Source organism: Netta rufina (genome assembly GCF_964035555.1).
Source record: "Netta rufina genome assembly, chromosome: Z".
Classification (NCBI taxonomy): domain Eukaryota; kingdom Metazoa; phylum Chordata; class Aves; order Anseriformes; family Anatidae; genus Netta; species Netta rufina.
In genome coordinates, this window is record NC_140126.1 from 9,507,662 (window position 1) to 9,533,250 (window position 25,589).

General features: G+C 40.8%; 1 protein-coding gene across 1 annotated transcript in view; it reads right to left on the bottom strand.

The window, feature by feature from the left end:
* Window positions 1–21,856, bottom strand: part of CPLANE1 (ciliogenesis and planar polarity effector complex subunit 1) — a 57,784-nt gene extending 35,928 nt beyond the window's left edge. Inside the window, exons 1-18 of the mRNA XM_084305126.1 lie at window positions 21,804–21,856; window positions 21,452–21,598; window positions 19,818–19,953; window positions 19,507–19,626; window positions 18,417–18,643; window positions 17,983–18,089; window positions 17,292–17,448; window positions 16,390–16,493; window positions 16,049–16,231; window positions 14,205–14,451; window positions 12,968–13,120; window positions 11,534–12,294; window positions 10,113–10,297; window positions 9,370–9,450; window positions 8,566–8,730; window positions 7,660–7,833; window positions 2,822–3,050; window positions 2,450–2,589 (exon numbers count right to left, since the gene is read on the bottom strand). Coding sequence (XP_084161252.1) covers window positions 2,450–2,589; window positions 2,822–3,050; window positions 7,660–7,833; window positions 8,566–8,730; window positions 9,370–9,450; window positions 10,113–10,297; window positions 11,534–12,294; window positions 12,968–13,120; window positions 14,205–14,451; window positions 16,049–16,231; window positions 16,390–16,493; window positions 17,292–17,448; window positions 17,983–18,089; window positions 18,417–18,643; window positions 19,507–19,626; window positions 19,818–19,953; window positions 21,452–21,532 — 3,250 coding nt within the window. The 5' untranslated portion in view covers window positions 21,533–21,598; window positions 21,804–21,856. The remainder of the gene's footprint in view (window positions 1–2,449; window positions 2,590–2,821; window positions 3,051–7,659; window positions 7,834–8,565; window positions 8,731–9,369; window positions 9,451–10,112; window positions 10,298–11,533; window positions 12,295–12,967; window positions 13,121–14,204; window positions 14,452–16,048; window positions 16,232–16,389; window positions 16,494–17,291; window positions 17,449–17,982; window positions 18,090–18,416; window positions 18,644–19,506; window positions 19,627–19,817; window positions 19,954–21,451; window positions 21,599–21,803) is intronic.
* Window positions 21,857–25,589: the final 3,733 nt, after the last annotated feature.

Genomic DNA, 25,589 nt, shown 5'->3' on the forward strand with positions numbered 1-25,589 from the left:
AAATGGTCCATCTCATTAATAATGACCACAACAATTCTCTTATCTGCAAGCATAACATTCAAGGACAAGGAAATATATTTGTTTGATGTATTTTACATATTACTCCATTTTCTTCACATCTTCTAGAAGTAGCAGGAACTTCAACATACATCATTACCTGCTTCCTGAAATTTGCATAACACTATACTTCTCTACTTCCATTTCTATTCCTCCTGCTTGTCCTGAAACATATGCTGCCAAATCTCTCCACTACCTATCCCACTTATGGATCACTATATATACATGTGTATGTGTCGTTAAGACAAAATTCTTGGAAATAAGTACAAAAGAAGAATCTGCACAATGTTTAGGATAGTGCTCACATAAAGATTAACTAACATCCACCTGCTGACAGGAATTTAAAATGTGGCTTCCAAAAACACAAATATAAAAAGAGTAAAGAATAGAGGCTGCACTAGTAAACTTTCTATAAAATGTAACAGACAGGTCGATCTAGCTAAGTGGAAGAATTTTAGCAGTAAAGCATTAAGTTAGGTTATGTGATAAAAAGCTCATGTGCATTTGTACAAAGGAGAAGAGAGACAACAGTACATTCATTAAAAACCAGTTTTTAAATTCAGGTTCCCTGAATAACACTGAGACCAATATACTCAAAGGACCGTCACAGGAATTAAAAAAAAATAATAAAAATTAATAAAAATTAATAAAAAGCTACACACTTCGGGAAATGGAAAAATTATCTGTGCTCTTCCTACGATTGTCCTAGAAGACCCATCAGCACCAGTGTTCAGGTGTGAAACCCATCAAGATGAGTAAATGGGAGTAGCTCTCTTAAGTACCCTTTGGACGGAGAGGGGTCATTGTCAAGATGGATATGCCACACTGCAGTATGCAGAAGAAGAATGTCTTGGCATTTCACAGGGCTCATTATAGGACCTTTATGAAAGGAAATGAAGGCACGGCATAGAGTTGTGCCAGCCTCACCACTGTTGGACCCTGTCAACGCATAAATATTTTCCCGTGTGAAGGGCACTATTCTGTGTGTCCGTGTATGGGAGTTCCAGTGACAGCAAATGGGGTAGGACTACAGGCTAAACAGCTTGTATCTGGGATGCCAGCACCTCCAGCAATGGAAGTATGTCAAAACAAGTGCTAGCAGCCACAGGATGAGGGCAAAGCTGGCAGTTAGTAGAGGGACCAGTGAAGTCCTGGCCAACTGCTGGAGAGAGCATTAGGTCTGTGTGTCAACTGGGAGAGTTGGTTGACTGTGTCAGTAAGGACAAGAAAAGGGTATTTGGATACTGGAGGGACCAAGGAAGTCCTGACCAACTGCTACAGAGGCTGTATGTGTGCCAGTGCACATATGTGTGTCCATACTGGTGATACCGAAGGAAGAGATGGTTACTGTAGGGATCATATAAAGAGAGTGGTTTGGGTTGGAAAGGACCTTAAAGATCATCTAATTCCCAACCACTGCCCTAGGCAGGAACACTTCACACCAGCTCACACCTCACATCAGCTAGCTCTGGATGGACTGTAAGTCCAAGGCCAGCTACCAGGGCACGCAGACTGCATGCAGGTGGACAACAGTGTGTGTGAATGAATGGGTCTGTACCAGAAACCAAAGTGAAGATGAGGTTTTGGGAACTCATCTATGCAGATGCCAGCAACTTGGGAGACTAGCAATCCCAAATCCAGATAGCAGACAGTAGCTAACAGAGGCACCTACATTGTGCATACACTTGCATATGCATGGACCTTCTTCCTGAATAGCAAGAGAGGGAAGCAGGCTGTGGTTGGTGGTGCCATTCACGAGTGTTAAGCATGGCTGTATGTGGTTATGAGTGTGGCAAACCACAGACAAGTGTTGTAAATGTGTTTGTGTATGTGTCTCATAGACACAAACCCTCATTCTTGCTAGCTCTAGACCTGATGGAGCTGTGGAAGCCTCACCAATGTCATGTGATATGCTTTATTCCCCCCTCCTCCCTTGACATACATAAACAGTAAACATAGATCAAGATGGTTTTTTAAAGTATGACGATACTTTCCACACTATTAATGTATTTACACTTGTTTCACAGTACTTAGTTTTAATAAGGCATTAGTTTTCTTTGAACCTGAAATTAAGCTAAAATATAGTCAGATAAGGTATTGGCTAGCATATATGAAGAAGGATCTAATATATGACCTTACAAAGATAACAAAGGATGGTGTATAAAAAATCTTTTGCATGCAAACCATGAATGAAACTGTTGTGTTTTCCTCAAACTAGAGTCAAGAGATCATAGGGTCCATTTTTAGAATGATAAAAACCAAAACCCCTACAGAATTAAAATATTTTTATGCCTTAACAGTAATGCACACAGTGAAGATGAGGTAATTTTTTTCTTTTTAAGAGAGCATAACAGACGTAACATCAAAAAAAATCATTCATAATTTTATGTACCTGTAAACTGCTTGTATTTCAAATCTCCTTCAGTTGATGTTTCAGAAGTTACTGGTTGTCCTAACAAAGACTGTAACTTTTCCTTAAAAGTCTGCACTGGTGATATGCTTAATGGCAGATGATGCTCGGTGTTTTTCAGTCTGCAAGTATACCAAGCAACTTCATTAACAATAAAAGCTGTATATAATCTAATGAAACTCTGTTAAATGAATATCTAACACAAAGTAGCTAACTGTAACATGTTAGATGTTACAGCTGCAAGGAATCTGAGAATACATATTTTAATTTTTGAGACAAAGGGTATGTTGTTAAGTCCATGCAAATACTGTTCAGTAACAAAACACAATGTATTAATTTGAAACTCAGATTTACCTTGAAAATTCATTAGAGTTCTGACAATACAGAAGGTAGGCAACACCAATTGAAACAGACAGCTTCCAGTTGCCCAGTCTGTGTGTCAACCACACAGCCTCTGGAATGAGTCCACCAACAAAGAGCAAGTCAAGAGCATATTCAGCTGTCCACACGGATGAAAGGTTCTGGTCCCTCACAGCTCTGGCAACCAGACAGTGTTGCAGTGGAATAATACGGGAGGATATATCTGAGACACAAACATACATGTAGAGTTTAAATGGATCTGCATGCTGTAAAATGAATAATATAGAATTCATATGTTCACATTGGTTTTGGATTCATTTCAGCGTACAATTACTATTTATGATTTTAGAGACATACTTCAGCGTTTATTTGCAGCAGACGGACGCAGCTTCTGCTGTTAAATATTACTGAGGTCAGAACAAGTTATTTTCCTGCTTAGCAATGTTGGATATGAAGCCATATGCAAAATTAGTGGGTTATTCTAACTTTAAAGATTTAATCACATTGATGGTACATTTGTGAGCATGCTACATATGTGTCCAGAGGGCATACCTGAGCTAGATGTAAATCCTGAGAGTTTTCCTACCATACCCATATTGTGCATAAGAATTATAAAGGTTGGAAGGGACCTTCAAGATCATCCGGTCCGACCATCACCCTACTACCAATATCACCCACTAAAACATGTCCTTAAGCTCCACATCCAACCTTTCCTTAAACACCCCCAGGGACGGTGACTCCACCACCTCCATGGGCAAGCTGTTCCAACGCCTGACTGCTCCTTCTGAGAAAAAATGACTCCTCATTTCCAACCTGAACCTCCCCTAGCACTACTCAAGGCCATTCCCTCTAGTCCAATCACTAGTTATCTGTGAGAAGAGGCCGATCCCCAGCTCCCCACAACTTCCTTTCAGACAGCTGTAGAGAGCAATAAGGTCTCCCCTGAGCCTCCCCTTCTCCTGACTAAACAACCCCGTTCCCTTAGCTGCTCCTCACAGGACTTGTGTTCCAGGCCCTTCACCAGCTTCGTAGCCCTTCTCTAGACACACTCCAAGGCCTCAATGTCCTACTCACTATGCTTCTTACTGTTGAGGATAAAAAAATACAATTAATTTTAAGGAAAAAACAGCAAATTATTTTAAGAGTTTACTGAGAAAAAAAATAAAAACAAGTTTAAAACCATTTTGTTTCCTGAGGATTAAACTTGTTTTCCAGTAAGATGCCAATCAACATTAACTCTAAGGAGTAAGTTGCTTCTTCCACCTCTTTTCTGTTGAGGCAGTAACATTACATAGGTAAATAATGGAAAGAGTGGCTGACACTCCAGAGGGCTGTGCTGCCATTCAGAGGGACTTCGACAGCCTGGAGAGATGGGCTGAGAGGAATGCATGAAGTTCAACACAGGCAAGTACGGGGTACAGGGCACCAGTACAGGCTGGGGGCTGACCTGCTGGAGAGCAGCTCTGCAGAGAGAGACCTGGGAATCCTGGTGGACTGCAGGCTGACCATGACCTAGCAGTGTGCCCTTGTGGTCAAGAAAGCCAATGGTATCCTGGGCTGAAGTGTTGCCAGCAGCTCAAGGGAGGTGATCCTCCCCGTCTACTCAGCCCTGGTGAGGCCATACATGGAGTACTGTGTCCAGTTCTGGGCTCCCCAGTACAAGAAGGACACAGAACTACTGGAATGAGTCCAGACAAGGGCTATGAAGATGATGAGAGGACTGGAGCACCAGTCGTACGTGGACAGGCTGAGAGAGCTGGGCCTGCTTAGCCTGGAGAAGAGAAGACGGAAGGGAGACCTTATCAATGTGTATAAGTATCTGAGGAGAGGGCGCTGAGAGGATGGAGCTGGTCTCTTTTCAGTTGTGCCCAGCAACAGAACAAGAGGCAACGGGCACAAAATGAAGCACAGGAAGGTTCGGCTGAATATGAGAGGGCACTTCTTTGCTGTGAGGGTGACAGAGCACTGGAACAGGTTGCCCAAAGAGATCGTGGAGTCTCCTCTGGAGATACTCAAAACCTGCCTGGATGCCATCCTGCACAATGTGCTCTAGGTGACCCTGCTCAGCAGGGGGGTTGGACTGGATGATCTTCAGAGTCCCTTCCAACCTCAGCCATTCTCTGACTCTGTGAAGAGTACGCTCAGGCTCAGAACGTATCTGCGTATATAAATATGAGAAAGAAGGGGGCAAAGAACAGTCAGTGGTGCCCAGCGATTGGACAAGAGACAAGCGGTAAAAACCGGAACTCAAGAGGTTCCATGTGAATATCAAGAAACACCTTTTAACTGCAAATGTGACAGAGCACTGGCACAGGTTGCTCAGAGCAGTACTCAGCTCTGGTGAGGCTGCACCTCGAGTACTGTATTCAGTTTTGAGCCCCATGCTACAAGAAGGACATGGAGGACTCACTGAGAGAGTGCAGAGAAGGGCGACGAAGCTGGTGAGGGGTCTGGAGAACAAGTCCTACGAGGAGCGGCTGAGGGAGCTGGGCTTGTTCAGCCTGGAGAAAAGGAGGCTCAGGGGCGACCTTATCGCACTCTACAGGTACCTTAAAGGAGGCTGTAGCGAGGTGGGGGTTGGTCTGTTCTCCCACGTGCCTGGTGACAGGACGAGGGGGAAAGGGCTAAAGTTGCACCAGGGGAGATTTAGGTTGGATATTAGGAAGAACTTCTTTACTGAAAGGGTTGTTAGACACTGGAACAGGCTGCCCAGGGAAGTGGTGGAGTCACCATTCCTGGAGGTCTTTAAAAGATGTTTAGATGTAGAGCTTAGGGATATGGTTTAGTGGGGAACTGGTTAGTGTTAGGTCGGAGGTTGGACTGGGTGTTCTTGGAGGTCTCTTCCAACCTAGATGATCTCTCCCTCCTTGGAGATCTTCAAAAGCCATCTGGACATGCTCCTGAGCAAACAGCTCTAGGTGATCCTGCATGAGCAGAGGGATTGGACAGGATGACCTTCACAGATATTCTCCAACCTCAAACATGCTGTGATCCTATGAAAAGTTTCCTAACAACCCAACTCTTCAAACAGAATCTTTTGCAGTAAAAAAAAAAAAAAAAAGAAAAAGCCACTAACTTTGATGAATACTCATTCTCAGAAAAATGCTGAAAGCAGGACTTAAGCTAACAACTACTATTTGGGTTCAGTGACATCCTAGCTTGGCATTGCAACTTGTCCTGGTGTCTGAAGCATTCTGACTTCCAAGACATTGCTGAATAAGCAAAAAAAAAATGGTGTTTGTTTTTTTTTTTTTTGGCAGATCCAATTTGAGTATTTTAAGTGCTGCTTTTCTCCCATTTTTGTGAGTATCAAAGTAAGTCAGAGCAATAGGTCTAGATAACAGTATGTAGTGGGTTTACGTGGCAAGGTTTTGGTACCAGGGGGCCATAGGGGTGGTTTCTGTGAGAAAGAGCTAGAAGCTGCCCCATGTTTGGGAAGGGCCCCATTGTTTTCCAGATCTGAGCCAACAAGCGATGTTGTTTTGCGCCTCTGTGAGAGCATATTTAAGACAGGAAAAAAAACGCTGCGACACACAGCAGCTGGGAGGGAGAGAGCAGTGAGTAACGGCCTTGCAGGCACCAAGGTCAGTGTAGAAGGAGGGGAAGAGGTGCTCCAGGCGCCGGAGCAGAAGTCCCCTGTGACCTGCGGTGAGGCCCATGGTGAAGCAGGATGTCCCCCTGCAGCCCATGGAGTACCACGGTGGAGCAGGGTTCCACGCTGCAGCCTGCGGAGGAGACCCCGGTGGAGCAGGTGGCCCTGCACCCACGGAGACTGCCGCCTGTGGAAGACCCCTGCTGGAGCAGATTCCAGGCCGGACCTGTAGCCCGTGGAGAGGAGCCCACACAGGCAGGAGCAGGTGACCCGGCAGGAGCTGCTGCCTGTAGGGGAGCCAGGTTGGAGCAGTTTTCTCCTGAGGGATGGACCCCGTGGTACGGACCCATATCTGGAGCAGTTCTGGAAGAGCTGCTGCCTGTGGGAAGCCCACGCCGGATCAGTTCATCAAGGACTGCATCCCGTGGGTGGGACCCCACAGCACAGGGGACAAGAGTGACCGAGAAGGAGCGGCAGAGAAGAAGTGCTGTAGACTGACCATAACCCCCATTCCCCCGTTCCCCTGCACCGCTCGGGGGGGGAGGAGGTGGAAGAGGGTGGATGGGGGGGGGAAGGTGCTTTTGGTTTGCTTTTTCCTTTGTTTTCTCACTTCTCTCGCTTGTTAGTAATGAGCAATAAATCTTACTATCTCCTTATGCCAAGTCTGTTCTGCCCGTTACAATAATTACTGAGTGATTTTCTCATCCTTATCTCAACCTTTGAGCCCTTTTCACATATTTTCTCCCCATTCCTCTTTGAGGAGGGGGAGTGAGAGAGTGGCTGTGGTGGAGCTCGGCTGCCCACTCGAGCGGAACCACGACACAGTAGTATTAAGAACCATGAAATTCTAATGTTGCTTAATTTGCGTGAGAAAAAAGACAACTCATTCCGTCATCCTTTTGCCTAATCTAGTATCACACTTTGATAATTAGCTTCAAAGCATAGGAAAAAAATATAAAAAGCCAAACAAAAACCTATGGTTTACATAAATCAGTTGCCCACAAACTATTAACATTAAATAGCAAAATATTATCAATAATCAAGAAATGAAAAATTAATCTCACACAGAGACACACACTCTCCTTGACAAAAAATATCTGGAAAAATAATTTTATCTTTACAACTAAGAATGTTGAAACCATCAACCACCAAGTTGAAGCACAATAGACAACATTGACATAAACATGAAAAAATGATAAGAGCTAAATACAGAAAATTAAACTGCTTTTAAGAAAAATACCTGGTTCAATGTGGAGTGGGTGTAAGACGTCAACGTTGTGGGGTGGAAAGATATAGAGCGGCCGATCTGTGAAATAAGCAGCCATGAATCGTGCCATGGATCGAATCACAGCCACAGCAGTTTCAGTATGAACATCGGTTATCATCCACAGTTCATGCTGAGAATACTTGCTATCTAAAAAGAGATGTCAAATTAGAACATTCGAGGAAAATTATTTTATATTTGAACACTAAAATTGCTTAATCAACTTATAAGGTATATATTTAATACTAAAAATACGATATTAAGTTTATTGACTATTTTTTAGGACATAGCTAAATCTTCTTCACTAATTACAAGTTATATTAAGAGACTTTTATACTAGGTTTCTAATGATGAGAAATGGATCTCTAATATCTAAAAATTTAGACCCGTCAAAAAACTGTTTACATTTGGAAATTCAGATGCCATTATGACTTTGGAGAAAAAGAACATAGAACTTTTCAAAAAATTCCCATCAACCATTCACCAATCTTAAACCAAGTACTTCAACATATTGTATCATAAAAGTATGTTAGATCAATACAGAATGAAATCACATAATTTCCCCGTTACTTTTTCTATCCAAGGACTTTCCTTAAACTGATTTGAATCTAGGGATATTTATACAGGCCAAGTTTTCATTAAAAATTTTACAGTGAAAGCTGCCTGAATGCTTACTCCAACACATAAAGATGAAAGGACATCTGAGAATCAGGAAAATATCTCTAAGGTCACTTAAAACAGAGATCGGTCTGACATCAGCTTCAGTCCAGTGTAAAGAAAAAAGCATGATGTTAAGTGTGTGTGTGATGGCATATATATCAGATACTAGGTTACTCAAACAGTATCAAGATACACATTCAGTTTTACACAATTCAGACATACCAGAAAATTTTTCCATCTGCTTCATTGAGACCTGTGATCGCCTCAGAATCTCTTGTACTAGATGATCACAGAGTCCCTGAGCCTCACACAAGTTATAGTGATACAGATGGCAGAACAGTATAGCAAGGTAGTATCTAGTCTGAAGAAAACACGCTCTTTTACCACCTGCATTAAAAGAGGAAGAAAGTCATTAGACAAGGAAACAATAACCACAGAAAACAGACAGAGCAAGTTTGAAAGTGTAAGTTCCTCCTACTCCAGAAAGATATCTACGCAAATACCTACTCTGAGAAGCTGAGCAGAGGGAATCAGGAGCAGCTGTTTTAGGATATACAATCCTCTGTCAACCTCTGAGTTACTGGTGGGTTAACTGTAATCCATAATGGCTTCACGTAAAGAGATATGGCAGTTTTCTAAATATAACTTAAGACAGACAAACAGGACAGCTCAAGGTAGTCTAGCCTTTACAGAAGAGATGCCTAAAGTACAAAGAAATTGCTTTGAGATCCACTAGTCTTCCAGTAACCTGAATTCTTTCTGCACAATGTATCCTTCCTTTACCAAGTACTTTACAGTCAGAAGAAAACTCTGATATCAATGTAGAAATGTATGGGCTTTTCTCAAGGAACAATCAAACGTAAGTTCTGGCTGGTGTCTATTCAATCTCCAGATCAACTTTAAACATGCATCCTTTATCTTTCTTGCCTCTTTTTTTGACAACGCAACAGAGAATCACAAATAACTACACAAAGTAATTACACACACTCTCCCCTTTTCCCATCAAGAAAATATTTTATCCCTTACCCTTTGCCTTGATTTCACAAAGAGATCTTTTCCAAACATCCACAGATTCTCTGTATGAGCCTAAAAGGAAGTTCTCCTCACCTTTAAAAAAAAAAATCACATATCAATACATTTAAAGCTCTACATAGTTACAGTTTTACATGTGCAAACACACATTTACTGCAGTATGATTTACAAAACAAACAAAACAAAACATGCACACACAGTGTGGAAGATAGAGCACCAGACACAACTGTAGGAAATTAAGCTACAGTAATATATTTTTCGCAAAATAAATATGCTAGATTAAGTCCATTATGTTACATTAATGATGTTTGGTTGAGGCTGACTGCATTTATGTACATGACGTGTCCATGCCCACAGTGTTCACACAGACTAAGCATGATTTCTAAATAGAAATCCAGTCAAGATAAGCATTGCGATGCCAATCTACCTCAGAAGAAATAAAACAGCAGGATTCGGGTCTTTCCTTCATATTCTTTAGCTCCTGATTCAAAGCAAAATTAATAGATTTTTTTTTATTTAGCTCAACAAGCTCTATAGGATAATACAAGTATAGTATGTACAAGTGTAGACATGAAGTATTTGGAAGAGTTCTAACCAAATTTTAAAAGAAGCCCAATGCTAACTTACTGTTTAATTTGGTGGACAGTTACTGACTCTCATTAAGTTGGACCTAATTTTCTAGTGTTCAATTAACTGTGCAACTACCTAACAGTCTTAGTTCTTTACGAAGTACTAACCAGCTACAGAATTAATCTTCAAATGTTGTTCTAAGGCCACTCCTGAAGACTGGAGAGTTGCTTGTATATGACTTAAGAGCAATGAGACAACAGACTCCTCTTCTGCATTCTTGTATGCTTTTCTGCTCAGCTGCATCTGATACCAAACCACTTTCTTATACAATAGTCGCCATAGTACAACCAATCTGTAGTTCAAGAAGTAAAATATGAAAAGACAAAACAGTTCATTTTTTTTTTTCCTGTTTTGCATTATGAATTTAAAAGCAAAATTATGCTTATGTTAATAACTATTTTCCTCACCACAACAACGGGAAAAATAAATTTTTGCCCTGGGTTTTGCTTTTTGATCAATACACATTGCTGTTTATGAAAATTCAGAAGAATCAGGATCCTTCAAGTACCCAAACACTGTCTTCAAAGTGAATCCCTGGCTATCCAAACAATAGGGAAATGAAACAACCCAGATAAATCTCAACGCAGATTATCGGTGACTCTGTAAAGAAGACTGATGAAATATATGATGTAAGTAAGCATAACAGAAAAATGAAGTCAGGGGAAAGCTGACTGCAGAGAATGAACCCAGGGCTAACAAGTCCCTGCAGCCTAGCATGGTACTATTAAGTAGTACTCAGCTTAGACAGGTAATCAACTTGCCAATAACAACCAAATAGACATTGGCACAGACCTGAGAAAGCTTACACAAAACTGTAATACATCTGCATCTTGTTCTCTAGCACTTCTGCTTCCAATACTACTAAGTGCAGAGCCAGTCATATTAATAAATGTACCGCTCAATACCTGGAGTACAACTAACCCAGAATGTGCATCATCATGTAAGAGACAATTGCCTATCAAATTTACAATGAACCTAACGTTATATTTTCAGCTTATTGAAGAAATATATTCCACTGTATTAAGAGGAAAGTTTCTTTCAAGCCTATGTGTAAAACTTCAAAGAGGAAGTGCTTGCTGATAGTTCAATGTTTCCACATACTGCAGTTTTGCTTCTTGCTCCAGGCCACCATATATATATATATATATATACATAATCACATGCAAAGTTTGCTGACTAAACCCATGTCATAGATATACTGCATATGAGCCACCTTTTGGCTCCATGGAATTCAGAACTTCTGCTTGGAAGGGGAAGGAATGGACATAATGCAGTAAAAACAACATAAATCGTAAAATCTGGTGCAAGCTGTTACCCCATCATTTATCTCTGAACCAACTGAAAGTTAAGTTAGTGTAACTGAACTGTATTCAACTTAGGTTTGAGACCCCATCTGCATGCTTTAATAGATTACCATGCTTTTCCATGGAGTGAGCTATAAAAAAAACAAAAGGATGTTGCAATTACTGTATATTTGAAAAATAAAATAGCTATTACAACACTTCTTCCAGGCAAAACTCATTCATACCTTTTTTCTGTTTTTTCATCATAGTTTACTGCTCGAGGAGGCTCTTTAAGCAGAGATTTCAGTGAGCTGAATTTCTGAGTCGCACTGTCATCAAGAAGTAGGAAAATAGGCACAACAAGTGAGTCAAGCTCCACAGGACTATGACCACCAGGAGATGCAAGAAAATTCTCATACTGTGGTATGCATATGCTACTTAGAGTGTGAGAAACCATCTTCAAAAGACAGAAGCATGCAAAAAGGTTTCTGGAGAACAACAGATCTTGTTGCTGAACAAGCATCAGCTTTAAAGTTTGCAGTGTCAGCTTTGCCACATGACCAGTAAGACTGCCTCTTGAATGCCAGTGCAAGACGGTTAAGTACTGTTGAAAATATTTTAAAACATAATGAATCCAGTGAGTATTCTTCACGGACTTGCATAAAAGCGCATCCTGATTTAGCAGAGAACACTTCACAAACTGAAGAATGTTGAAAAAATGGGTAATGCAGCTTACTGTATAATTCAGAAAAGTATCCTTCTCTTGCATATTTTTTAAAACCCCTATTTGCCAAGCAGCAAGGAGATTTTTCTGTATGGAATGCAGTTCTAGTGATATGTTATCCTTCTCTTCAGCATTGTCTTTTGCATGAATAGTATCAAACATTGATGCAAATTCTAAGTGGCCTTGATCAGCTTTACCAACAAATGAGGGGATTCTGTGGCTAATGCAGCTGGAAGAGCTATTATGAAAATGTTTTTCATCATCTGATTCTTCTTCATAATCCTAAACCAGGAAAGGAAAAATAAAAGACAACAGTTTAATTCAAGCCTATTGCCAGAGCTCAGTCTGCGACCCACCATTTAATGAGTTTCACAAATGGAACTTTTATTCTTAACTAACTCTAATTGATAATAATGTTTAATTCATTATCAGTTTCACCTAGAGCTCAAATTAAATACAGTTATCCGGAATATTTGTGCAGACAGAAATTTTATTACCTAACAAAAAAAAAAATCACTTCTGCTGTAGGGACTGCAAGAGTGTCTAAATCAAGAAATAAACACCCGTTCTTTATTAAACCAAGAGTTTGAGGAAGAGTGTTTGCCAGATATTTGTAAAATATAGAAGCTACTCAACATAAGACCCAAAACTACAAAGAACAAAAAAGCAAAGGTGTGAAATGGAATTGGGAGATTGTTCTGTGATCAAAGTTACTGTGCCATTCTTCCAAAAGAGATATACAGATTTTTTGAATCCTCTAAAATTGAGGATAAATAACTTACATTCTTAGGATAATAATATACTTTCCATTAATATACCTTATAGCATGATATTATTTTTTTTAATATAGTGAAGCTATACACCTTTTAATATAGTGAAGCAACACCTTTTAATCTAGAATATCTTAAAAGTAAATAATTTGTACAATTATAAGTGGAAAAATGCTATTAAGTACCAGTAAGTCCACGGTTTTCTCACTCATTTCCGTTGTGTCCTCCTCCAGAAATTTTGGAATGTTGGGATTGATGGAGTTATGATTTTGAGTGTGTTTTAAAAGACTAGCTTTTAACGACAACAGTGATCGCATATGCAGATGTCTCCCTTTAGACTAAAATGGACAATAAAAATACAAATCATTATTTGTGTCAAGGAAGATCAAACCAGATACTTGGTAAATATAACAAGGAAACTGGTCTCTTAGGTAAAAAGCTTCAGTTTTAAAGTCCCAAACAGAAAGGAAGAACAGGTTAACAGGTATACATTCACATAGAAACAAACCATGATTTGGCCATGCTTTGGAACTCTGAATTTTCTCAGTATTTGACAACTCTATTTTTTCATGCTGAAGGAATCTGCTTTCTTGATCCCTCAAATGATCCTACATGTTTATTAGTAATTAGGCCCTTCTTGCATTCTTAACAGCAACATATCTTTCAGTGTTGCCTCAAATTCCTGCCCACTCTCCTGGTTTATACATAAATACCAGAATATTCCATTTCTCAAAAAAAATTAAAAACAAACCGATAGCCATTTGAAGACAAGTGGTATACCAACGGCAAACACAAGAATTCTCAATACCTATCCTATTAGGAAGCGAGGTGGTTGGTAACACTTGCAAAACCTTTTCCTTCAAAGGTTTCCATTTTCCTGGACTTAGCTCTACTGAGAAGTGATACAAAAATAAACCCAAAAACTTTTAACAAGCCTTAGCCAACAACATCAGTTAAGGCCCTAATATAAATATAGACAACACCATTGGGACTGCTGCTGACTACTCTAGAACAACACTTACCTACAGACATAGCAGATTTACATAACAATTTCTGCATCATTCTGAGAGGATGAGTTGGTCAGAGTGGTACAATACCAGTCGATGCTCTGAAGCAACTCTATAGAGAAATCCACCCTATTCTATCACAGATTAAGAAAGAATACACAGTAACAGTTCAGGCTATGTCCATGTCCTTTACTACATTTTACTGAAATGCTACCTAGTCTTCACAGGAATAAAGTTTTGAATAAAACTATAAATTCGCTGTTTTTCAGTTCAATGCCATCCTCGAAACTGCTTCCTACTTCAAAAGAATTTACACTAATTTCACAATAAATTTAGGCACTCTGTTTGAAAAGGTGCATTTTTATATGTATGAAGTTTTATTTTACTTAAAGCACACAAAAATCCATAACCCTACCTTGGAGTTCACTAGATTCCTTCGGACATTTTCCAGCCGTTGGGTTGAATCAAGCAAAAGGGATCTTAAAAATCCTGCTGGTGTAAGATTGTTAGGAAATCTTAGCACTGTTATCATGTATCCATCAGAGACTATGAGGTAGGGCAATCTTGAGTGTGAAGCAACAGAGAATCTCTGTCTCATGAGGTCACTTTCAGAGGCTGAAGAACCAAGAGTCTGACTAGAGTCTTGACATGAGTGGTGCTGTCTAAAAGACATAACCAAAAAATAAGACGCAAGTATCACATATGGTAATCATGAATAGAATAGAGAAGAAATAACTTAAGAACATTTTATACAACTTCCACTACCATCCCAATAGCCCCATTCAGAATTTTAAGGAAGTATCTAAATTTTCTCAAGATGAGTAAACTTTGGGTAACACTGTTTGCGCTTGCAACATGCCACTATTTTTCTGCAGTTCTGATTTTATGAATTTTAGAAAAATAAAACAGTATTTTGCCCAGTTTGAATTTAAATCTCTACATCACGCCCTCTTACCTAGGTCTTGCTGTCTATGACAAGCATTTGAACATGCAATCCTGTTCAACTTCTGATAGTCACATACGAAAACCAAGAAGTCCCTAAAGATCTGAATCTTAATATTTCTGAATTAGTTCAGACATTCAACACAAATATTTTAAAATTAACAAACAAGTCTTCTCTAACCAAAGAAGTTTTACAAAGTCTTCTCTTAAAAAAAAAAAAAAAAAAAAAAAAAAAAAAAGAATGAATCCTTAACGGAGTTCTGGAAAACTGTTGTGCATGTCTTGTAATGCTAACCCAGTAACACTTTAAACACTGGGTAAAATTGCTGTTGTTTTTCTGTATCTTAGTAGTCCAAGCTTGAATAGATTATTTGAAAACAAAGTAGATGCAGATATTTAATAAATAACCCTAATTCATGTATTTTAACACATTTTACTATCTGATTTCTCTACTAGACAGTGTAGGAAGGTATTATAACTCTTTGAATGTTTTGATGACATACTACATTTACGTGCTATCCAGCTTCAGTCACTCAGTAGTAATAGCAGGATATCTATCTATCTATATATACATACATACATATATATATATATATATACACACACATACATATATATATGTATGTATATATAGATAGATAGATATGTATATATATCTTATCCTATATATATGTAGTAGTTACATATATATATGTAACACACACATTCAATATAGTAATGTTTCAATTCTGGTTTGTTTCTTCTAAGTATTCAGAATGTATTACTTTTTTTAACTTTCAATTTATGCTACAAAGCATTAACAGAGATCCATTTATTCCCTGATACACCCAGCAGCAGAATTTCAAAATTTACACCAGGGGGTACTCCAAAAGTTGAACATCTAACTAGTTTTTGTCCACACAGATATGTTATTTACCATATCTGAAACAGAAACATGCTATAATGTTCTGTAAGTTAAATTAAATAAAGAATTTATAATAAAGAATAAAGAAATATGACTGGATTAAAACAAGTGTATATTTTTTTGTGTAAATTTAGTTTTTTCCTGCATCATAAAAACATGCTAGTTTTAATTACTAAACCAAACACTAAAAAAAAACAAGCCAAATAATGTATACTTACGCTATCACAATACCAATTTTTGTTATAACAAACCCATTACAAGAAATACAACTATGGATGAGAAACATCGAAAAGACACATGAAAATCAAAAGACTGAACCTGAAAGATGAAGTTTAAATCCGTAAAAAAAGTATGTTTGAAAACAAGATATAATCATAAGACAAGGATGTATAAACATTTTCAAGCCCTTTTACCTGTATGTTATTAGTGGATGAAACGGAATAAATTCTGCTGGTCCAAATTCTACAGAGCAGCCAGAAGTAATCAGGGTCAGCAATTCACCCATACAAGTCAATAAAACCAAAGACCCACGTTTTAACATGCAAGCCAAGAAAAGGCTATCAGGAGTCCAGCTCATGTCACCGACCCAGTAAGACCTATATTGGGAAGGAAAGGTATTTTCTGTCAGATCTCTGTATCAAACATTAGGTTAATTTTATTCAAACAAAAATAATAATAAAAATAATAGCAATGATTAGCTATTAGCTAAATAGCAAAAACTAAAAATACAACAGCAGAAACATCGATTACTGACCTAATAAACTTGGATGGGACGGTGCTACTCTTGCTACTACAACCTTTAAGGCTACCCGAAACAGTCACAAAATTCAGGGTGTTTAAAAACAAAATCTGAGTTGCCTAGAACGAAAAAAAAGCGCATGTAAATAAACTGTTAATGTTTGTATCAAAACGTCAATATTGTAAAAGTAAGTTCTACTAGTGTGTTATGCATTATATCTGATGTCCTGGAAACACTACTCCATATGAAAGTGACGTTGCATTTCGATATTTATTACAAGTTAAGAGTATTTATTAGTTTGTATGCCCATTTCTACATTTGAAAAATAGTTAAAGATTATTATATACCAAATATATATTTAGATATTCCTTTAATATTTTTTTCTAAAACCCTTAAAGTAAAATTACTCTTCTCCAGTCATGTTGGTGAATAACTGGAGCTTTGAAGGACAGTATCACCCCATCCTTGTACACTAAATAAACTGGTTAATTTCCCCATTAACACCAACACTAAAAACTGCATTAGGATTTGGTCTCTGATTTATTAGAAGAAATAACGTTATAAAGTGAGGTCATAACCTCCTGTATGTCTTAGGCTGAAGCCTGAGATAGAATCATCCAGAATTTTTCCAGACACAAAGAAGTAACTTACTTTAATTTCTTTATTATTGTATTTCTTTGAGATCAGAGATAAGAGAAGAGATGACATGGGTTTCTCAGCTGAATAACAGCATTCAAAAAGTTGTGGCAGAATTTCTTAGCTATAGATATCAATATGATTATAATCACATGTAGTAATATGAACTTGCTCCTACATAAGCTGAAAATTAGTTCTAAAATGTTTTATTAAATTCTTGTTACCAGACCTCATGCAAACTGAACTACTAGCTTCAGTGACACACTGTCTTTCATTCATACCTTTGGATCATTTTGGTTAACAGCTACTGCAAGTAACAGTCCATCTCTTGCAAATGCAGATAGCAAAGCTCCTCTTGACTTCACAGGTACACACTGAGGAATCAATTTAACAAGAGAACAAGTCTGCTGTACCCAGTGGATCTGGTATGGCAAAGAACTGAATACCAAAAAAGACCACAAAAACAAGAGATAATTCAGTTAATGCTGAATGGAATGACTTATGTATCATAGAAGAAACCACACAAGACAAAGACACATGAAACATGTACAATAAAAACGCCCACTAGTTTTCTTCAGAAACCTTACAAATTAGTATATGAATTTAAAATTTTTGTGTCCAAATGATGAGAATGATTTTTATGGGACAAAAGTTTTGACTACATGTACAGAACATGAAAATAAATAGAGAGATGCATGCCACAGAATTAAGACACTTGCATTCTAGCCAGAAACAACCTCCTCAGACAGTATAATGTCATCCAACACAGGATTATTCAGAGTTTGAAAACGGAAATCAACTGTTCTAAATAGAAGAGTAAGAAGATTCAAAACATGACAGAAAACATGAGAGATTACATAAACTAATTTTACATCAATGTAAATACATGCTCATGTGCAGCTTTAAAACCCTGTATTTTATAGTAAAAACTTCCTCTCGAGCTAATGCAATTTCAAATAACTTTGAACATACCTAACATATTTAAAGCTATATTCATGCCACCGCAGAATCAAAAATGTGAGTACCAAACACTCTTCAGAGTAAAACACAAATGAGCACAAACAGCAATCTCCCAGTACCTGTGGATAAACAAAAAAACAAAAAGACAAACCAAACTGAAAATCCTGACTGTACGTGATTATGTATATATTTAGCTCAGTAGTTATTTAAATTATAACATAATGTTGTCATTTAGAAATTTGAGGAATTTAAGGCATGCAGGAATATATGGGGCTAGATGAACTTTGATCTGATTCAGTATGGCTGTTCTTACATTGCCATTAAATCTGCTACAAAATGAATAATTAAACCTACAAACAAGAAAGAGGCAGACATTGCTTACTGTACCTTCTGTGGCTCAAATCTATTTAGGAGATTACATGATTACTTTAGGTCCCATTTTTTACCTCATTTTGTATGAAAGCAGCATGCACTCCAATTTCTTTTTCTTCAGTAGAAGGTAACATCACTGATTCATCAGGCAAAATTTGTGTCCAATGCCCAGAAGAACTTCTATAAGACGGCTCGTTTTCATGTTCTGTGCTCTCCCACAGAAAGACACATGCTGTAGGAGTAGTTAACAGCGCCTTTCTGCCATCTCCAGACACATACAAGTACAATCGCATCAAACACTCTGGAAGAAACAACAACTTCTCAGAATAATTTTTGCTGTTCTGCTGAATATAGATTAAAAAAATAAATGAACATGAAAATTAGTTTAATCTCTTTCACAACAAATCCAAGCTGCCACCTTAAATGTCTTTCATTTCCAGATTCATCACTAATAGTAGACCTTTGGCAACAGTAATGTCAGATGGCATGACCATTTGTATGGATTTTATGAATCATCTTTCCCATAGGACTCATCCATTAGAGGTGTTTCCTGAGATGGTCTTTCCTGAAATCCATCTTTTCATGAGAAATATGATGCACAAGTACTCTACTTATCTACTACCTTCAACTCCTAAACGCACTACATATGTTTTCTAAAATGATGGATTACTTGTACAATACTTCACTTTGTAACATGGTATCAGTTAAAATATCCAATAAATAATATGACACGATGATATACAACTTAAATAGTACTAGATTTATTTATAAATTATATGACTTCGCAGTATTTTCTCCAGTTAGCATGTCATAAAACCCTACCTAGAAAATAAACTTAAAATGATGCATACAGTGTTTAACTCAAATGTACGTCTCCTCTAAAATATTTATAACGTAAGGAATGATCTTCTACAGTTGATAACTAATCATTATAAAATATACATTGCGTTTTAAAATGGATTACAGTTTTCAGATTTCTAAATTAAAAAAGTTTCATTTACGTAATAAAATAGACATTTTTCAAAGCTTAGCTAGCAAACAAATTATACAAATGCAAACCAAAACAAGAATATAGCTTTTTATTTGTGCAATAACACCCAATAAAAAAAAGGAAAAACATTTTGGCTCTACATCATTTTCAAAAGACAAACTGGAAACATTTACCTTGTGCTGCTACAACAACCTTCCTAGACTCTTCGATTGCTGGAATGATTTTCAAGCAGTCCTGATCTTTATTCCAAAGAAATAGCTCTCCTGTTGTAAGTATTCCTGCCAACCAAGCACCTGTGTTCATTAGGGGAGAGATGTTTGGAAGCATTTAATGTGAAGTACTTAAAATTACTTCCCTTCCTTTTTAACCACAGTTTTAAAGCTGAAAGTGAACTGAGAAATACTTTAGGTATTTTATCTTTCCAAACTGTTACAACTATAAATAAAATAGCATGAGTTTATAATTCATAACATACTATACTTACCATTTCCTGATGTTGTTAAGACAACTACATTTTTTAACAGTGACTGCAGCCGAGGGATTTTTTTCTTTGTCTTCCCTGATGGCAAGTTAATTTCATTTATATGTTTATCATCTAGAAGAAAAACAGCCTCTTTTTCCTGACAAAAGAAAAAAAAATATATATTTTTTTAGTGATTTTTAAAACATTACATTTTCTAGGTAAGCCTGCAAAGTAATTCAGACAGACATTAAAAACTCTTAGAGAAAAACAGTGATGGGAAAGAAAGAAAATACGTTACAAAATATGTCCCTTCTGGTGGGAAGGGACACCTCCCACCACATCAGGGTACCCAAAGCCCCATACAGCCTGGCCTTGAGCACTTCCAGGGATGGGGCAATCACAGCTTCTTTGGGCAGCCTGTGCCAGTGCCTCACCACACTCACAGGAAACAATTTCTGCCTAGTGTCTAATCTAAATCTATCTTCTTTTACTTTAAAGCCATTCCCTCTTGTCCTGTCACTCCACTCCCTGACACAGAGTACCTCCTCAGCTTTCCTGCAGGTCCCCTTTATGTTCTGGAAGGCCACTGTAAGGTCTCCCAAGAGCCTTCTCTTCTCCAGGCTAAACAACCCCAGCTCGCTCAGCCTGACTGCACAGGAGAGGTGCTCCAGCCCTCTGACCATCCTCACAGCTCTCCTGTGGACCTGCTCTAACAGCCCCACATCCTTCTTGTGCTGGGGGCCCCAGAGGGGTCCCAGTGGGGACTCCCAGTGGGGTCTCATGAGAGCAGAGCAGAGGCAGACAATCACCTCCCTTGTGATTGGCCATGCTGCTTCTGATGTAGCTCAGGACATGGCTGGATTTCTGGGCAGAAAGCACATACTAACAGCTCACGTTGAGCTCCTCATCAACTATCCTCTCCAAGTCCTCCTCAGCGCTGCTTGCAATTCCTTCTCCACCCAGCCTGCATTTGTGCTTGTATGATTGCTTTACAGTACAATATCATATCTAGCATCACCCTATGCTAATGATGCATTTGGTTCACAAGTTTATTAAATTAGACTTGTGGTCATTACTAATAATTTCCTCAAAGTATCTCAACTGTACCACATGCCAACATATCCCAGTAGATACCTGTTACCTCATGTTGTAATGTCTAATTCAGTCAGATTTTTGCCAATATTTCAGTAGAAGGAATGGCCCTTAAACAGTTACATAATTCAACTCAAAACATGTAAGAGAAGAACATATAAGAGAAGAAAAAAACAAACAAACAACAAACTAGTCTCCTTCTATCAAAAAGGCTTAAGAAAGCACATCTTTCAACAAACGCAGCAGGGGATTGTTTACAATTTTCAACGATGTACTGGAAAAAATTATGAAAAACTAAAACCATCAGAACAAAAAACTCAATACAGGGAATGTGTTTTGAAACATTGACTTTTTATTGTTTATCTGAGCAGTCTTGAATTGCTCCAGCCTCAAGCCAAGAAGATTCAAATGAATGACTTTTTTTCCGGGAACTGTTAATCATGATACTTTCAAATCAACTCCCTTTTACCCTCCTCCCTGTAGACAGAGATACAAAGTGTTATATAATCAAAATATATCTATTCTTTGTAGAATTTTATTTAATAACTGTACTTTATACTTACCTGTCCAATCCAGGAGATGCGAGTCCATGGTTTTCTTTGTTTGATGGACGTAGAGATGAGAACATCTAACTTAATCTCCATTCTCGTAAAACCAGTAGGTAACCATAATTAAAAATATGTATATGTAATGATGGCCTTTTCACATACCTAAGAAGAATTTGAAAGAAAAGGAAAAAAAGTTTTCATTATTTGTGGGTGGGCAGAGGATCAGGATCGAGGACACTGATTTCTAACTGCAGCAGCTGCCAGCTAACCACAAACAGAGGCGATCCTACCTGCATCTCCACAGTAACTGCTGTTTGCGCTCACACACGCTATAGTTCACTGGCTACTCACTCGTATTTTCACTCACATGGCTCACTGGCTACCCACAGGTTACATACTCCAGAAGGAAGCGAGAGAAAGAAGCCGCACGACAAAACACCTCGCTGAAAGCCCTAGCAAGAAGACCGACAGCGAGGAAAACCATGAAGTTTTCCTTTCTGTGCAAGAGACCAGAACCACCACGGAGCCTCCTCACACCCGGGGGGCCAGCACACTGCACACCCCATCACCCAGGGGACCCTCGGCGGAGCCGGTGCGGCGCAATGAGGCTGTCCCCAGGCAGCCCCAAAGCCGCGTCCCCCCAACCCCCACCCCCTCAGCCGCCCCCAGCCCCGGGCCGGCCGCCCTCACCCGCCGCCAACGGCCGAGGCGGTGCCGGGACAGCGCAGGGCGCAGGCGCGGGGCCGAGCCCGAGCCCGCCCAGCGGGCAGCACCGCCCCGGCTGCCGACATGGCGGCCACCCGCTCCTCTCCTTCGTTGTCTGGGGCTCCGTGGCAGAGAAATGTCCGGCGGCTACAGAAAGCTGGCCGTGGCGCCTCAGCCCCGGTTGGGGGGAGACCGGAGTCGCGTTGCACATGTGGCGACGGCTCGGGGCGGCAGTGAGGTGGCACTTTGCCAAGCCAGTGGTCCCGATCAAGTATGGGAATCTAGGTGAAATACAACATAAAGAATTAGAACCCCTGTACTTCGTGTTTTGTTACCTTAGGGAAATGTATTGGATTCCCTTAAATCGTCCACCTGCCCAGCCTGGCTCGTGTGCCTCAAAACACTTCAGAGCAAGTCCCTTTTCACCATCCCTTAACCGCCCCAACTCCATCAAGAATCACAGAAGAGGTGAGGTTGGAAGGGACTCTGGAGATGATCCAGTCCAACCCCCTGCCAAGCAGGATCACCTGGAGGGCATTGTGCAGGATGGCATCCAGGCATGTTTTGTGTATCTCCAGAGAAGGAGACTCCACAACCTCTCTGGTCAACCAGTCCCAGTGCTCTGTCACCCTCACAGTGAAGAAATGCCCTCTCATATTCAGCTGGAACCTCCTGTGCTTCAGTTTGTGCCTGTTGTCCCTCATCCTCTCACTGGGCACTAGCAGAGTCTGGCCCCGTCCCCTTGACACCCTGCATTAGGTTTAAGAACTGTTAAGGTTGGTCCAGTGTGAAACAGGCACTGCTATAAGACGAGCAAGGTCAATCTCTGACCTCGCAATGATGCATATTGCTTGCTCAGTGATACAGCACCAGGCCACAAGTTACCTGGCATGAGACAATCCATGCAGGCCATGTGGCTGTGTGGGATCTCAGCAGCCTATCAAGGGTTGCTGACTGCTCCCCTGATGCTGGGACCATTAATTGTGTGCTGCCCCAGGTTCAGGAGCGTGCAGGGGCAAAACTTGTAACAGAGCAAGTTGCTCTGCATCGGTGGGGCAGGAAGGGCTGACTTTGAGCTGCTCAGGACACTAGTTGGTGGAGTCCCTTGGGAGGTGGTTCTGAAGGGCAGAGGGGTCCAGGAAGGCTGGGCGCTCTTCAAGAGGGAAGTCTTAATGGCGCAGGAACGGTCTGTCCCCACGTGCCCAAAGACGAGCTGGCGGGGAAGAAGACCGGCCTGGCTCAACAGAGAATTGTGGCTTGATCTTAGGAGGAAAAAGAGGGTTTATAAGCTTTGGAAAAGTGGGCAGGCCACTAAGGAGGACTTTAAAGAAGTAGCGAGGCTGTGCAGGGACAAAATTAGGAAGGCCAAAGCTCATCTGGAGCTCAATCTGGCTACTGCCGTTAAAGATAACAAAAAACGTTTCTATAAATACATCAACACAAAAAGGAGGACTAAGGAGAATCTCCATCCTTTACTGGATGCGGGGGGAAACTTAGTTACAAGAGATGAGGAAAAGGCGGAGGTGCTCAATGCCTTCTTTGCCTCAGTCTTTAGCGGCAATACCGGTTGTTCTCTGGATACTCAGTACCCTGAGCTGGTGGAAGGCGATGGGGAGCAGGATGTGGCCCTCATTATCCATGAAGAACTGGTTGGTGACCTGCTACGGCACTTGGATATGCACAAGTCGATGGGGCCGGATGGGATCCACCCAAGGGTACTGAGGGAACTGGCAGAGGAGCTGGCCAAGCCACTGTCCATCATTTATCAACAGTCCTGGCTATCAGGGGAGGTTCCAATCGACTGGCGGCTAGCAAACGTGACGCCCATCTACAAGAAGGGCCGGAGGGCAGACCCGGGAAACTACAGGCCTGTCAGTTTGACCTCAGTGCCAGGAAAGCTCATGGAGCAGATCCTCCTGAGAGTCATCATGCAGCAATTGCAGGGGAAGCAGGCGATCAGGCCCAGTCAGCATGGCTTTATGAAAGGCAGGTCATGCCTGACGAACCTGATCTCCTTCTATGACAGAGTGACGCGCTGGGTGGATGAGGGAAAGGCTGTGGATGTGGTCTACCTTGACTTCAGCAAGGCTTTTGACACCGTCTCCCACAGCATTCTCCTCAAGAAACTGGCTGCTCTTGGCTTGGACTGGCGCACGCTTCGCTGGGTTAGAAACTGGCTGGATAGCCGGGCCCAAAGAGTCGTGGTGAATGGAGCCAAGTCCAGTTGGAGGCCAGTCACTAGTGGCGTCCCCCAGGGCTCGGTGCTGGGGCCGGTCCTCTTTAATATCTTCATCGATGATCTGGACGAGGGCATCGAGTGCACCCTCAGTAAGTTCGCAGATGACACCAAGTTAGGTGCGTGTGTCGATCTGCTCGAGGGTAGGAAAGCTCTGCAGGAGGATCTGGATAGGCTGCACCGATGGGCTGAGGTCAACTGCATGAAGTTCAACAAGGCCAAGTGCCGGGTCCTGCACCTGGGGCGCAATAACCCCAAGCAGAGCTACAGACTGGGAGAGGAATGGTTGGAGAGCTGCCAGGCAGAGAAGGACCTGGGAGTGATGGTGGATAGTCGGCTGAATATGAGCCAGCAGTGTGCTCAGGTGGCCAAGAAGGCCAACGGCATCCTGGCTTGTATCAGGAACAGCGTGACCAGCAGGGCTAGGGAGGTGATCGTCCCCCTGTACTCAGCTCTGGTGAGGCCGCACCTCGAGTACTGTGTTCAGTTTTGGGCCCCTCGCTACAAGAAGGACATGGAGGTGCTTGAGCGGGTGCAGAGAAGGGCGACGAAGCTGGTGAGGGGCCTGGAGAACAAGTCCTATGAGGAACAGCTGAGGGAGCTGGGCTTGTTCAGCCTGGAGAAGAGGAGGCTCAGGGGTGACCTTATCGCTCTCTATAGGTACCTCAAGGGAGGCTGTAGCGGGGTGGGGGTTGGCCTGTTCTCCCACGTGCCTGGTGACAGGATGAGGGGGAATGGGCTTAAGTTGAGCCAGGGGAGTTTTAGGTTAGATGTTAGGAAGAACTTCTTCACTGAAAGGGTTGTTAGACATTGGAACAGGCTGCCCAGGGAAGTGGTGGAGTCACCATCCCTGGAAGTCTTCAAAAGACGTTTAGATGTAGAGCTTAGGGATATGGTTTAGTGGAGGGCTGTTAGCGTTAGGTTGGAGGTTGGACTCGATGACCTTGAGGTCTCTTCCAACCTAGAAATTCTGTGATTCTGTGATTCTGTGAACATCAACCGAGGTCAATATTGCCTCTGTGGGGACAACCGCAAGACGTTGACACCTACCACACTGATGGGATGCTGATCACGACCTGGCTAAGTATCACTGGGGACAGCACCACGCTTGTCAGCACCCTTGTCATCACCTTGGGGTTGGTATGTATGTAAATAGCTCATAATAAAGCTTTCTTGTTATATACATATAGAGCTCTGGTCTGATCCTTGCTG